This window comes from Polyodon spathula, chromosome 16, assembly GCF_017654505.1.
Source record: "Polyodon spathula isolate WHYD16114869_AA chromosome 16, ASM1765450v1, whole genome shotgun sequence".
NCBI lineage: Eukaryota > Metazoa > Chordata > Actinopteri > Acipenseriformes > Polyodontidae > Polyodon > Polyodon spathula.
This window is the reverse complement of record NC_054549.1, coordinates 25,728,618-25,743,800: the sequence shown is the minus strand read 5'-3', so window position 1 is coordinate 25,743,800 and position 15,183 is coordinate 25,728,618. Positions and strand designations below refer to the sequence as shown.

The window sequence follows — 15,183 nt, the reverse complement described above, 5'->3', positions numbered from 1 at the left end:
GCTGGTGGACTTATTTTATTTATTTATTTATTTTCAGATAGACGGCTGTCTTCACTCAAAGTTGGTGGTGTACCAGTTATGTGCAGTTTCATCCCCAAATATATTAAAGGAAATAAGTCTAATGCCACTCATTTTTGCCTGTGGTTTTGTACCAAATAAAATGCCAGTTTGTCATGGAATTTAGAATGTAGTGGTGCATAGTGATTTATTCAGTGTGAAGCGGCTCATTAGTATGCAAGCCATGCTATATGTTATATATGCGCACGGTCATGTGATACTGTTTAACCAATCAGTTGTTATTTTTCCAAGCAGAGTCCTTGAAACAAACTCTAACCAATGTTCATTAAGGTAGTGGTAGTCGTGGGGGAAATGTTTGGACATTGTCTGATTCTTCTGGAAAAATGCACAAATAATAAAACATTTAAAAAAGATGATTTCGTTACATGTTTTCCAGCTAGATTATTCTATTTGCATGCCTTTTTAAATTTGTCTTACTTTCTTTGCTTTCTTTTGGAAGTGGAATTGGAATACTGTTTGAATGTAAAGAAAGAGACTCTTTAAAAGCCAAATCATTATTAACTTCTTAACTATGCTGACATTAGTTATTCCTTATAAAACAATGCAAGAGAAAAAACAAACAAACAAAAAAAAAACGGTCTTTGCTATATGTGCAGTTGGATTTGTAACTCGGCTGGGGTTGTGTTTTCACTGCAACCTAACTTCCAATTTCTCATTTATACTATGATTGGCTAATCAGTGATTGGATAATGTTTTGTTGGGTGAGATTTTATTGTGCAGTTTCCTAGTAACTGAAGACTTTGAATTCAGAGAGGTGTAGTTGTTGGTGGAAGTTTTAGGGGAAGCAGGACCAGAAAGATAGAATTTAGATAGAATAGAAAGTCTGAGTCCGAGCCACACAAGGTTGAGTCCGACTCTTCTGCGGCCGTGACTCGAGTCCAAAGCCTACAAGTCTCATATATACCGTATATATTATTTGTAAGGTGTTTTATTTTTTAGTTGAATTCACCTGGAAGAGAAAGGAGTCATTTTCCAGTTCAACTATTCTGTCTTGTATTTTGGTTGGCTACAATTTGTTTTGTTTTTGCAATGGTGGAACACAGTGTCTGGGTCTGCTAACACTTTAACATATTAGAATAGCTATGTATACAATGATGTGGTTTTTGCAGGGAAGGAACTCATGCAGTGACAAGACAGCAAAGTAAGCAGACTATTGAAAATAGATTAGACATCTGCAGGGATCTATGCTCGGACCGGTCTTGATTCCACTTTACATCAGCAATTAGTTTTGAACATTTTAAATGACATTTTTATGCAGATGCTACTGTATTGTATTCTAATGGCTCCATTGAGCAGATTACTACAAACTTGCAGGAAGCTTGCAATATCATTCAGCAAAATGTGTTGGATTTGAAGCTTGTCTTAAACTAAAAAAAGCAAAAGCAATTGTGATTACACCATTTTTGTTTACCACTAGAGGGTGTGTGTATAGGCGGTGCTGTGATCAGATAAACTCCTTAAGGTTAGAATCCTGAATTACATTAAACACAATGATTATAATCAACACTGTTATGTTATACACATTGTTACACATTCATTCATATTCATGATTTTTTTTTTTCTTGACATTTTAACTCACTACTTATTCCAAAATATAATTTAAAATGACATTAAGATTTATGGCACAGAAGCAAAGATTGAGCAGTAGAATGTATTGCAGTATTCTATACATCAGTTGGAACATTGGAACCAAAGCTTAGACATGCAATACCTTGTTAAATATACACTTCATCCCACATTTTAAATTCACAAAGCATCGAGCGATGTCTTTACAGCAGCTCTGTATCCAATTGAAATGTCCTTAGCTTTTTTATGTAGGAGTGATACACTCCATTTAGCATGTACTGTAGCCCTCATTTACACGTGATGCTATCTTGCAGATGCTGAAAGAGCAGAGTAATAGGATTCATTAAGTGCTTGAATTTGGTCATTATTCCACATTACTTTTTCTGGAACATGTTTTTTTTTTTGTTTTTAAAGGCCTGTAAGTATATAAAAGATGTAGCTATCGAAAGAGACCATTAAAATGATCATTCTAAAAGAAGCTAATCCTGCAGAACTAGAAGTAAAGCTTAGCTCCTAAAGTTCAGCAGTGGAACAAATTAACTATTTAAATATCAAAAAAGAGCTTAGCAGAAGATAAAAAATGGCTGAGTTTGATGGGGTTTGGGGCAGGGTGTTGCACAATCTCGAAATTCCCATTCCTAGTTGAAGTAATTATAGGTCTATTATAATATTACCTGCACCATGTATCAAACCACTGTGTATTTACATAGTAAATACATGTGTACTTTCACATAATTACAATGTTGATGCTGAGCTACAATGTACTTAATGAAAAAATCTTTGTGCAAATGTAAGTACACAGTTGTATTAGAATGGGGTTACACATTAAGTACATTGTAACTATACATAATGTGGATAGACAGAAAGCATATAGAGTGCTCAGAATTGGGGTACACAGAACCAGACCATCTGTTCAGTGGCATCAGAGTGCAGGGTGGAAACTTTGTATATGATTTGGGGTATATTTTTTTCCTTGATTAAACATGCCTGCAAAGTGAGTACAATTTGATTTTGTGTTTTTTTTTTGGTAGTGTTTCTTTACTCATGCACAGTAATTAGAGACACGGCGTGTAAAGTGTTACCAAGGTTGCACTGTAGCCCCACGTGGCTTGTCATGCTGTTCACTTGAAATGTAATGATAAGTAGCAGAATGAGAAGAAATGTCAGGTTGCGATAAGAACAGGACAAACTTGCTTCTAGTCTGCCAAAGTGCCATGCGCAGTCTATTTCTGTGTTGATTCTGTATAATCCCAGAATAACCTGTCATTAATCTCGAGATACTTCATACATACATTTTAATAATGTATCATTTCTTACCAGTTTCACATCCTGTCAGGCCTGCTTTGTGTCAATTACTTTCCAAACTTACGAACCAACCTTTTCAAACCTAGGGGCTGCTTCTGAAAGCTAATAGATTTCTGACCAATAGGGCTGTGCAGCTGTGGTTTCTGTCCCCCTCTGTATTATTAAGTATAGAGATTTATTGTAATATGGTACTATTTTTACATTTTTCAACTGTTTTCAAAATGGATGACTATTTAAAAATGTGTTTAAATACTCAATCCTGAACATTTAAAGTTTACCTCAGAATAGAGATTTAAATTTACTAACTCAGTTGTACAGGGGGCAGACTACAGCTGTACACGAGTGGTCATTATGGATTTAGTTTCTTGGAGTTGAAAAGGGGCATTTGCCTAGCAAACAAACTAAGCAAACACAACAATACACAACTGTACGAAGCACACACAGTAGTAAATGAAATAAGTAAGAAATAAAAACCTTGTTATTAAGGCCAATCATGGACCAAGAAATGTGGCCTTAATATGACTGTGGCCTTGCTTCTGAAGGCACGTAGTCAAAACATTCTACTAAGATACTATTTATTTTCTCCCATGCAAGTTGTTGTAATTTACTGTTTTAGTTTCTAATAAATCTGAATTGCAAAAAACCCCACCTAAATTAAATGTTAATGATGTTGCATCCAAATTTTCAGAGGGTTGGTAGTGTCCCAGCATGTACAGTAAGTCTTATTGCAGTGGGAGTTTAAGAAGCTTGATATGTTTGGGACTGCCAAGTTGGCCTCAATATTGAAAGTGACATTGCCCAATTGTGCCTGTAAAAAAGTGGCCTTAACTGCATGGTCTTTATATTGAGCCTTAAAGCAAGGTTTGAGAGTATTCTGAAAAAGCAGATGGTCTAAAAATCAGTATAACAGCTTAACAAAGCATGGTTAAAAAACAAACAGACAGCTTGCAGAGGTTCAAAGTAATCTTTACTGGTAAATGCAGAGGACAACTGCACATAGAAGTAAGAGGAAACTGCTGAAATCTTGATGTCAGCAGTTCCTCCAGCTTACCTCCCACAGCTATTGACAACACACATATTTAAATATAGGAGTGTTCTGACTATTAAGTTTGAAATAAAAGGAATTCAAAGCTGTGCATGTAATACACACCTCAATGTGCTGATGTTTGCACCTACATAAATCAGACATACATCACAAACCTTGAATCAAAAAAATAAATTAATCCCTCAGGCAGTATCAACTTTAACTTTACAAAACATAAACAACTATTCCATTTACAACATGATTATCAGCATATTGTTTTTATTATTATTATAATTATTATTGTAATGTTTTATGAGAAAACAGCCTCCTGGTCTGAACAGCATTTTCTAGTGACAAGGTGCTTCTTGAATGAAAGCTGTGCCTAAAAGATATATTAGACTTACAACTGCTTTTAATTTTATCATCATTTTTTATTTGAATCCTAACACAACATGCCCTTTAGCACTGCCTGCCAACCTTGAAAGCGAACACTTATAGTACCACAATAATTAGTTACAGGTCAGAGTGTCAGGATACTGGTCCTCTCACAAGGAGAACATAACTAGACATGTGACGCAGGTCACAGGCTGTAGATATGGCTAGCGAATGGGGTCCTTTCCCTATATGACTAACTATACCAAGTTCTTATAGCATTACTTAAAGCTTTCAATAACACAAAATGATACAGCACAGGTGGCATGCCCTGGTTGAGATATGACAGTAACACAGATTGCTGATGAAGATGAAATTCCCAAGACTAAACATTCTCTGCAACTTTCTGCACAAAAGAACTTGGCACATTTCAAGACGCACATAACCAGTAGTAAAGACCATCAGGCTCAAATCTGATAACTGTAAAACTAAACTGCAGGTTGAGTGGAAAGCTAGATATTATTTTTCAGAAGTTGCACTGCCCCCAACGGACTCAGGCTAAGATGTGCACAGAGTTTGCTGAACGTTTGTTCGTTTTAAGTTTTTCTCTATTCATGCAGCATCTAGTTACAAGCGCAAAAGCCTTGAGGCCTCCTGCCCCTCCTCCTCCTCCTCGTCTGTTTTAGGGATTGTCGGCAGCAGAGCAGAGCGTGTTAATCCCCAGAACTTGTGAGGAGTCAAGTCCTTGTTAGTAGCTGTGAACTTCCAGCCCAGGTGTGAGCCACAGGTTCGGCACTGGGCAATGGTCCAAGCATATCTGCGAAACAAGATTAAAACAATTGTGTAGGGACACCATGTCTGAAAGGTAAATGAACAAATCTTATACATAGAAATACGGTACGTCAGCTCAGGGAAACAATAGGTGACCACTATATTGGGAAGACTATAGACTATAAGACTATTCTGTACTTGACTATACTACACAAGTACAGTCAACAGGAGACTCACATTGCTTCGAGGAAAGACAATGGCCAGTTAGCACTCAAAATAAAAAATGAAAGTGTGACTTGCATGTGTCCATATTGGAACAACAATATTTACCCATTTCCTTGCAATTTCATAGTTCAACTGAGTACAGTTCTGTACACCATTAATTTGCACTGTGACATACACAGGATGTTACATAAAAAGCCAATCACTAGTGTCCAACCAAAACTGCCTATTTCCTGGAGTTCACGGTAGCGAATAAATTATGAAATGTGATGTAAGGCATCGCAACGACTTATGGCACCCAGAATGGAACGTTCTTTTTCCAGATTTGTGATGTCATCATGCCGTCATCGTACTATAGTTTTCTAGTTTAGAAATGAAGCATGGAGGGGGTAGGCAAGCGCTAGTTCGGTATGTTTAACATTGTTCCGTAGGTCAAAATGTGTCAAATTCTGGGTGAATGGAAGAATCGTCATCTTACTGAGACAGAAATACACTTCATCTCCTTTAATCCCATTGCAAGTCTCGTGTTTTTTTCTGACTTTATGTGAACGAAAAGACACACATTTGCCCGTTTTCCCATTGGAAATAGTGATATTTTGAAATATCACTGTCCTGGTCACAAAAGCAAAGTTTGTGGGGAATAATAGCCATGTTCTATACTTTTGAGGCATAAGCAATTAGGAAATAACACTTACTACCCAGAAACAAAACAATTTTTTTTTTGTTACACAGTGTAATCATCTTTAAACCTTTTCTACGTACAAGTTATTCAGAGTATCAGCATCCAAGGAGATAAGGCAGTGCTCATCTGCCTGTATACACATATATGTCACACAGTTTTACATACTGTATATTGTTACTTTAAAGCAGTACTTTTATTGGAAACCATTGCTAATGAACAGCCAGACAAAACTTTGAAGCAAAGGAAATCTTTATTTTACTTATTTTAGGTTTTTTTTTTTTTTGAACAGAGTAGATGCAAAAATGCAGCTGTGACATACACTGGTGGTTAAAATTATAGTGTCGCCAGCCTTGAAATGGAATTTTGTGACACCATGATTTTGACTGCCAGTGTATTTACATCAAGACAGAGACAGTCATGGACCCTGTTTACAGATAAGCAATAGCAATGGGGATTACTTCAAAGTTAAGTCCATTTTGTTCCAAATTAATTGGCCAAAGTATCACAATAGTGAACAGTAGCCAGAAATTGTTTTTACTAGATGTTAGCATAAAGACAATGTGGCAAAAGAGAGAGACCAGCAAAGGGCAACCAGATTGATATCAAGGCTTAAAGGAATGATCTGTGAAGATAGGTTGAATGAACTGAAATTATTAAAGTCTTTAAAATCTGAAAAAGGAGCTACAAAATTAGCCCGTACTTTAAGCACATGACAGAAACCAGGACCGAAGGACACAGTGGATAAGGGCATAGGACTAAGTGGATATAGATATAAGGCAGAAGGATAGAGACACTTCTTCACACAGAGAGTGGGGAAGGGTATGCAATGGGCTACCTAACCAAGCTGTTGATGCTGAATAACTAGGATCCTTTAAGATCCAATTTGACAAATTGGAGATCAATCAGATACTAGGAACTGGACAAGCTTAGATGGTACACGTTGTTCATCATTTTATGTTCTTAAATTAAATCCTGTTACAATCAAAGCTTACCGATATTTATCAAGTGCTTGCTGTTATATATTCTAATTCAACTGAACCCCGTCAACTACGGTCACCTCTTAACTGAAAGAATGTATGCAAATTGTGAGTTACCCTGGAAACCAGCTGTGCTGCGTTGATGGGCGACCCATCAGGTTGAGACTGTTAGCCTTGTAGACCGTCAGGGTCTCATGAACGTACCCGTGGGGATTCACATACGCAGCCATGGGTCCATACAAAGACAAACTGGAAAAAAACAAGTTGATCAGCATTGCAAATGGAGGGATAAGTGCATCTGAGACCGACTTCAGTAACCCCATTCAGTGACCTCATCTGTTTGCTTGTGAATTATTAATGGTAGATGATAACCAATCCTTTACCATCAAAGTTTATAATCCTGATATTGGTATTCACCAAGTGAAGAGACAACAACAGGTATGTGTTAGGGGGGCCACCAATCAAGTTTCTGTAAAGCAAGCAAGTGAAAAGAAATCTGCCTGTGTATTGAATTATTAAATGATTAAATCTGGATGTTGTTGTACTCCAAGACCAGAACCCTGTGCATGCTGTCTAATAAACCAACAAAGCAACAGACAAAGGATGTGCCCTTATATCTTCTGTTAGTGCTGACAGGAGTTAATTAGGGCTAAACGTTTCATCTAAAAACTTCCCTCAGTGAAGTGAGAGGCAGCAGGAAATGTAAAACTAAGGGACATCGACAGCTGCTAAAACTGAGGAACAAACAACACCTTCCCAGCAATTTAACAAAGGAACACACTTCATTCATCATTTTTTTTAAATTTCCTGTTCTTTTTCTATTTCCTGACATTGATTTTGATGTCGCTTTTCTTGCATGTATACTGTTATTATCAGCTTGTCTGTTATTATGAAAGCCATCTCAATTAGTTTACAACTGCCAAGTGTTTGTTCTACCAGAACGGATGAAGGACAATATTTCAAACTCTGCTCTTCAAGCATGTTTTAGCGTCACTATCCTGGTGAAAAGTGACAGAGAAGATCAGTGGTAATGACCTTTTGGAACTGAGATGCATATTTCAATTAGTTACAATCTTGTCTAGAAAATAAAGAACTGAACTGAATTCAACATTTGGTGTTCAATAGGCAGCAATGTGTGTCTGCTTTGTGTTGACTAGCCAACATTCTGTCAGATGTAAAATGTTCAGTTTCAGCACTTATTAACTATGAGGTGTATAAAATACACTGGTTTTTAATTTACTGCATGTTTAAACTAACAGAGTTGCATTAATGAAGCTGAAGTATATTACTGATCCTAGTGATGGCAATGCTGAAGTCACGGAACAACTCAACTGGACATTGTTTTAACTTACTTCTGTGTACTGCAGTTAACCATTAGTTATTTCATTTCAAAAGAGACAAACTGGTTTTGTCTGCTGGGATGGGATCTGTCTAAAAACATCATGACAAATGTTTACCAAAGTTTTACCCATATTATATTGTTAGCTCTTTTAAGAGTGAAGGTTCACTGTGTTCTTAGTCCCTCCCCTGGCGTAAGATAGACAGCGTGAGCCGAGTTGCCCAGTAGAGCAGAACATTGGGGACGATGAGAGACAGAGCCAGGCAGAGCTAGGCAGGGTGATGAAGTCTAAGGGTTAAGACAGTAATTCTGCAGTTTTCTCCATGGTTATACTCTGCATTTACCAGTTTGCCACACGTAAACGTTTTACCACATTTTTCTGGGCTTTACAATAGTTCTCTACCATGATTTTGCTGTGCTTTATTACATAGTGCAATGTTTTTACTATAGGAACTGCTGCCAAAACAGGTTCCTCACACTATTCCTTAATGAGTGATTAGCAATATTAGCCCTTCAGCATCTTTGAAAATGTAAATAATTCTCTATGGCTGCTTCTGCTGAAATTATTATTTACCAGAACTACTCATTAATGTCACAATGTTATTACATTCAGCACTCACATATCTGACCCTGTACAATTTTGATTTCAGTGACGGTTAAACGTGTGTGACGCATATCTGATTATTTCATTTTGGCCTGTTCCAACCCTTGTCCGTTTTTCAGGAAACGCGAAAAAATAAATAAAATAAAATACAATATCAAAAAGACATAGATGAAAGGACTGTTTTTTAAAATAAGTAGGCTTCCATTTAGATGTACTGTATTGTTTTTGTTGGTACAGTGCTATATTTTTAACAGAATAAGTATTTTAATTCGGAACAATATGATATATGATAATAATCATTGCCAAAACTAAAGAGACAACACGTTAACTGTAATACAGTAAATACTTTTAAATCCGGTACGTACTGTAGCAGTATGTAAAATTTCCCATTAACGACCCAACAGCAAAATTGAATCTAAATGTTATCCATGCACAGAAATGCGTAAAACGTAAAAGGCAATGCAATTTAAAACAGTACCCAAAGTCAGAATAGGGTGCTCGATAAGCCCTAACGTCACAGTTCACCTGCAAATAAAGATGCACAAAAACGAAAGATCACAGATAATACAAAAAATGCATCACAGTATCTAGAATATCTGTTTAATGATTAACTGTTACATTACCCTAGCTAATATCGTTCGCTTTGTTTTGGCTGCATTTTTGTCAGGTGAAACTGGAGGAAGCGCTGTGTAACTGCACAATATAAGACAGACTGATTTGGCAAAAAGAGAAATTGTGATGGTATAGCATGTATATAATACAATTAGAGATTACACAGTGTTTTATGTTATTCTTTTTGAATATTGTAAAAAGTATATACATGTGCAGGAAATTTAATAATAGCAGTGGTCAACCAGCGCACTGCAGTGCGTTTAACTGCAGCAAGACTCTGTTCTGATCTCTGCAGTCACATTATTATATCATTGAATAAGGTATTTCAAATGAATTTCTATTCAGATCAGTGCTTCTGTCAGCATACACTGCTGCATATTAAGCACAATTCCAATCTCTAAAGCGATGATTTTTTCAGAACACAATGTTACAAAACTGATATATTCCTTTAGGCGTGGTGGTAACCAGATCAAAAGAATGCAATTTGCATGATGTATTAAATAAATACATGGGATAGAAGAAAATGTTGATGGGTATGACATTCATGTGTTTTTTTGTTTTTGTTTTAGCCTTTTTCTTGGAACTGTCGTGTCATGAATATCAAACATTATTTTAGCCATAAAAACAGACTTTGAAAAAGATTAGTCATGATTTAACACACTGAACTATGGCCAGTATCAAACGTTTGTCTCTCTAGTTTGAGAGAACCCCTGATTGCGATCACAGGAGGACCTTTGGATAGTCATACATTTTTCTACTTTTACAGTTGGAAGTCTTGCTTCGTATTTAACACAACAAGCTCACCTAAAGATTTCATTTTTGGTTGTTATTTCTGTATCTTGACAGTGCTTACAACAAAGCGATGTACACTGTGGAAAAGAAAGAAAGAAAGAATAGAAAGTATTATTACAGTAATTATGTTTCCTCTAGCTTATCATGCACCTTTAATTTAGCCAACATGTTTTTAAATTGATACTCTTTACAACACAGTGGATCAATACAATCGTACGTGAATGACAGCAAAAGAAGACGTTCAGTTTTTTGTCTTTTACCAGTTTCTGGAAGAACAAAACAACCAGTCTGTCTTGGACAGAAAACATACCTATGTATTTCCGCATATTTTATTTGACTTCTACTACAGTAGTTCAGTATGTGTAATTCCAGGTAAAAGCCCAAGGCCCAGAAAGTGGTTTGTTTAAATTGTAGATTATCTATAAAATGTAAATTGTGCTTTTTCCAAAGAACTACTTAGAAGCTTCATATTATTCGGAACTCGTTAATTGAATTGTTGAGACGAAAAACCATATACCACTATGTGCAAATTTTTTTTTATTTTAATAAATTTAGAGTGGCCAATTATTTTATCCACAATTCTCTTCCCATTTAGAATGTCCAATTAATTTGCCTTACTGCAGCAATTCCTTTCACAGCTCAGGAGAAAAACAGCTGCACCTATATAAACACACAGACTATGCACTTCATCTCATAATGAGAAGGACCTGGTTGATAACATAAAAGCTCTCACAATTACTTTTAAATATAGATCCCCCCCCCCCCCCAATGTCTTAAAAATATTTAAAAGCAAACATTAAAAGTAAAAAGTAATCTGTGCCCTTCAATTAATTTTATAGCTCTGAAAGGAGCAGTTTCTATAGAAACACATGGCATAGTATGCAATTCCATCCTGGTTCTACACTAGGTTAAAGCAAGTTCCCAGTTTGCATGCCTTGCCTTCCAGGAAGTCTGTTACTGGTTATATCACCCCAGCAGTGTCTTCTGGGTCAAAGCATGTTGTTAATAGGGGAAGCACTGAAGTTGAAATGAGCCAGGAACTGCAAGACAATTTAAAAGCATAGCTTACCAACTGAGATTTATTTAACATAGTGTAGGACCAGATATCATGTTTAAAAATGAAAATCCACGTGATACACAGGTTTCTTTTCTAAACTGCACATTTCAGACCTATATAATGAATGGGTGTGTATGGTGGGGAAAATGTATAGCTTCAAAACTTTCAATCTAACAGTTTTCACAAAGCATAGCAATACTTACTCTGTCCATTATATCTAATTCGCAACGCAGTCGCTGGATAGCACTGCCGATCTTCAGCAGCTGTATACGCAGTGCGTCATCAATGGGCAGGCAAGCTGCAACTCTGTATGAAAAATCTGTATGAAAAAGAAATACAAATCGAAGCCCAGTGAGAAACAGACACAGTATAAAGAATTCAGCAGTACAACAGGACACTCATGAAGAATGGAATAATCTCTCCAGCCATCGGCTTTCAAGACACTAGCCCTGAAACTGTGGTGGAAAAGCCCCCTCCTCCCCCTTCACTGAACTACATATTTTATTTTGTAAGACTGTTCCACTGTAATTATGCCGTTATGCTGATTAAACAAACTGGATTTAGCTGCTTAAACAAACTGCAAACTATGTCAGTGCTTGTATAAATGAACAAAACAAATAAGACTGGAATACTGGACACAGTAATAGATTAGGAGAGGACAAACTGTCACTTCCTGGAAACATTTTCTTCAAAAGTCTGTCCACACACAAGGTTTGACAGTGCAGATAAGTTATAGAATGCACAGAGCACAAATATACAGAGGTTAAACAAATAAAATTTTACCTGCCATAGCACTGTCAATGAAGTTTAGCACACAGAGTGTTCTCAAGTATATGTGGGAGAATATATAAATGACAAATCTAATAAATTTGCTAACAAAACAATTTAAATTTGAAATGCCCAATTGTATTTAGGCTCAGCCCATTGCTACCACCCCTGCACTGACTCGGGAGCAGCGAAGATGAACACACGCTGTCCTCCGACGCGTGTGCCGCCAACCGGCCGTTTCTTTTCAATCTGCAGGCCTGCCATACAGCCAGCCCAGAGTTACAGCCTCTGTGCAGCTTACAGGCAAGCCCCCAGGCACCTGGATTGTCTACAGGGGTTGCTGGTGCACAGTGAGCCGAGGACACCCTGGCCAACCTAAGCCCCCTCTAGGCGGCGCGCGAACAATTGTGCGCTGCCCCCTGGGAGCTTGTATCCACGGTCGGCAATGGAATAGCCTGGACTCGAACCAGCGACGTCAGGCTATAAGGCGCATCTTACACTCCGTGCAGTGCACCTTTACCGGTACCGGATGCGCCACTTGGAAGCATTGTATGGTTCATCTTTAAATGAACTCCAATCACTGTTTTTTCTGTGATGTGTTTTTCAATGTCCAGTTTCTTGCAACCTCTTGAAGTTGAATGGAAGTGTAGCACTAAAGTACCAGCAAGGGCTGATCAATACACTACTGTCACTAACAGCTGGGAAAACATGAGACCTACGAAAAGATTGGTAATACATATTAAGTAAGACATACTAGAATTATTTTTCTGGAAAGGATAGGCGGATAAGATACTATATATACCTATTGCATTAGATGGCAGTGAGTCATCTTTGAGATTTTCATCCCACTCATGGAGTTGTCGCTTGACTCTGTTCATTAAGATCTCCTAATGATAAAACAGAAAACTCCATTAAGCTTAGTAACACAGCAGTGTAATTCATGAGAGAGATCTCCAGAGAATTCTTCTCAAACTCCTTCAGCGGGAATGCTAAATTGAAGAGGTAAAAATAGTTTATCAGTGAAAAGGACAACAAAAAGCACACAGTGTTTCATTGAATCAGTGGGTCTACTGGGTATGCTGTTGCATGGGCTACTTTGATAATCTGTATATCCGTAGAGAGAAGAATGATTGAGAGCTCTATTGAGGGCACAGGGAGTTTTACTGTATACGTTAATTACGATATTTCATACACCCGTATCAGTCTTCATATTGAATTATAATAACACATTTATTCGTGGGTCTTGTGAAACTGCAGACCTGGGTAATCCTAAAGCATTCTGTCCTGATTTAATTAGCGGTACCTATAGGCTGCATCATCAGTCATATTTATAATCTGTACAGTAGACAAACTAAACAATGAATTAATATGTAATCAATAAAAAAAAATTAAACTAAATCACAGTTTTATACACAACATGGTACCATCAATGTACGTCTCTTGGTCTCTCTCGTCACTGCATTGCAACTTGCAGACAAGTCCAGATTAGTAGACTAACCCAGTATACCAATATGTCTGTCTAAGCTAAATTTTTTTTCATACATTCTCCAGTATAGTGTAAGATAGTGAAACTACTTAATTACACTCGGGTAGCCTTTCTGTAGAGCAACTTAGTGCTGAGAGAGATCAGGTGTTGTCCAAAAAACATTACAAATTAAGGTTTTTCAGATGCTGTCTGACTGAGATAGGAAATAAGGTGGAGAGAGTGTGTGTTCCCTTATAAAGGTTTACCATGGTAAAAGCATAGCAAAATGCAACAAAGCACAGTAAATGCAATGTAAAGCATAGGTAAACACTGAGGGGTATGAAAAAACATATTAAAAAACATGGTAAAACTATTATAAATGCATAGTTTAATCATGGGAAAACTGCAAACATGGTAATCTTTACTAAGGATTATTACAGAAAGAATCAGAGTGATATCAGGTAGCCTATGGGTTATTCCAAAGCTTGGGATATACTCTAGTCACATTATTGGGACACAGTGTACCAAGATACAGCATAAAGCTAATTTAATGTCCTAAATAAATGCCTTCACCAAACAGAAACCAGAACAACCCAACAGACTGGACAATCACTTTTTGTAAGAGCATTCTTTAACGTGTTTTATAATCTTTGTACATTATCATCAGAATCTGGCCTCTCTTCAAATGGAGAATACTTACCGAATCATACAAAGAGTAAACCCACGCAGGCCATGAGGTCAGATTTGCACAGTGAAACTTCCTCTGGAAAGAGATGTAGAATATAGAATAATGGGCATTGCTGAAAGACTGACGACTTATTATTGCAACTGCAATAAGATGAGACTCTGCACCAAAACAAAAAACTGTTCTCCTGGGGGTTCAAAAACAAAGCGTAGCAAAGTTGTACTGTCAGTCAAAACACACATTATCAAATCAGAGCTACGTAGGCGGGACTCAGAGTGAAACTTTATAATAGGTCAGTGTTGATTAAAAAAATTTATGGGGGGTGGGGGGGTGCATTTCTTTCACAGCTGCTGTTTAGAAAGATTATAACAAACAGTTTACTAGCAATGTATATAATCACAAATACTTCTGAAAAAAATAAACACATAGGCCTATCAGCCAACTTTAATTCTCTGAGCGAACTCCTACATCACACCCCAGATTTCCATAATAGACTTTCCTGGTTAAAAAAAAAAAAAAAAAAAAGCGACTGGTGGAAGTAACCTAACTTTTCCACAGTTGTGGTAATAAGTACATAACATACGGTATACTGAATATGCACTCAAAACACAAGTCAGGTTGTTCAAAGTGAAAAGAGCAGAAAAGACAGCTAGAAATTTCCCCCTAAAAAAGCAGAAAATGCTAAAAAGTACAGTAAATGGTTTAAAAGTGGGCCGACAACAGAAGATGGAAGTATAGTGCGGCAGCGGCACTGCCAACTTCCTCCTCACACAAAAAATAAACAACAGTTGAGCCAAACCTGAATCAGAGACTTGGCCTGACTTTTGTACCAAAGAGCTAAGAGTTGAAATCATGAAACATGGG

At 37.1% G+C, this 15,183-nt stretch overlaps 1 protein-coding gene across 3 annotated transcripts in view; it reads right to left on the bottom strand.

The window, feature by feature from the left end:
- Positions 1-3,899: 3,899 nt before the first annotated feature.
- Positions 3,900-15,183, bottom strand: part of LOC121329081 (protein cereblon-like) — a 30,994-nt gene continuing 19,710 nt past the window's right edge. For 2 of the 3 annotated variants that reach the window (XM_041274397.1, XM_041274398.1), the window contains exons 6-11: positions 14,335-14,397; positions 12,972-13,056; positions 11,605-11,720; positions 10,357-10,421; positions 7,115-7,246; positions 3,900-5,162 (exon numbers count right to left, since the gene is read on the bottom strand). In XM_041274397.1, coding sequence (XP_041130331.1) covers positions 4,973-5,162; positions 7,115-7,246; positions 10,357-10,421; positions 11,605-11,720; positions 12,972-13,056; positions 14,335-14,397 — 651 coding nt within the window. In that variant the 3' untranslated portion in view covers positions 3,900-4,972. The remainder of the gene's footprint in view (positions 5,163-7,114; positions 7,247-10,356; positions 10,422-11,604; positions 11,721-12,971; positions 13,057-14,334; positions 14,398-15,183) is intronic. The other variant, XM_041274399.1, reaches the window with a different exon arrangement.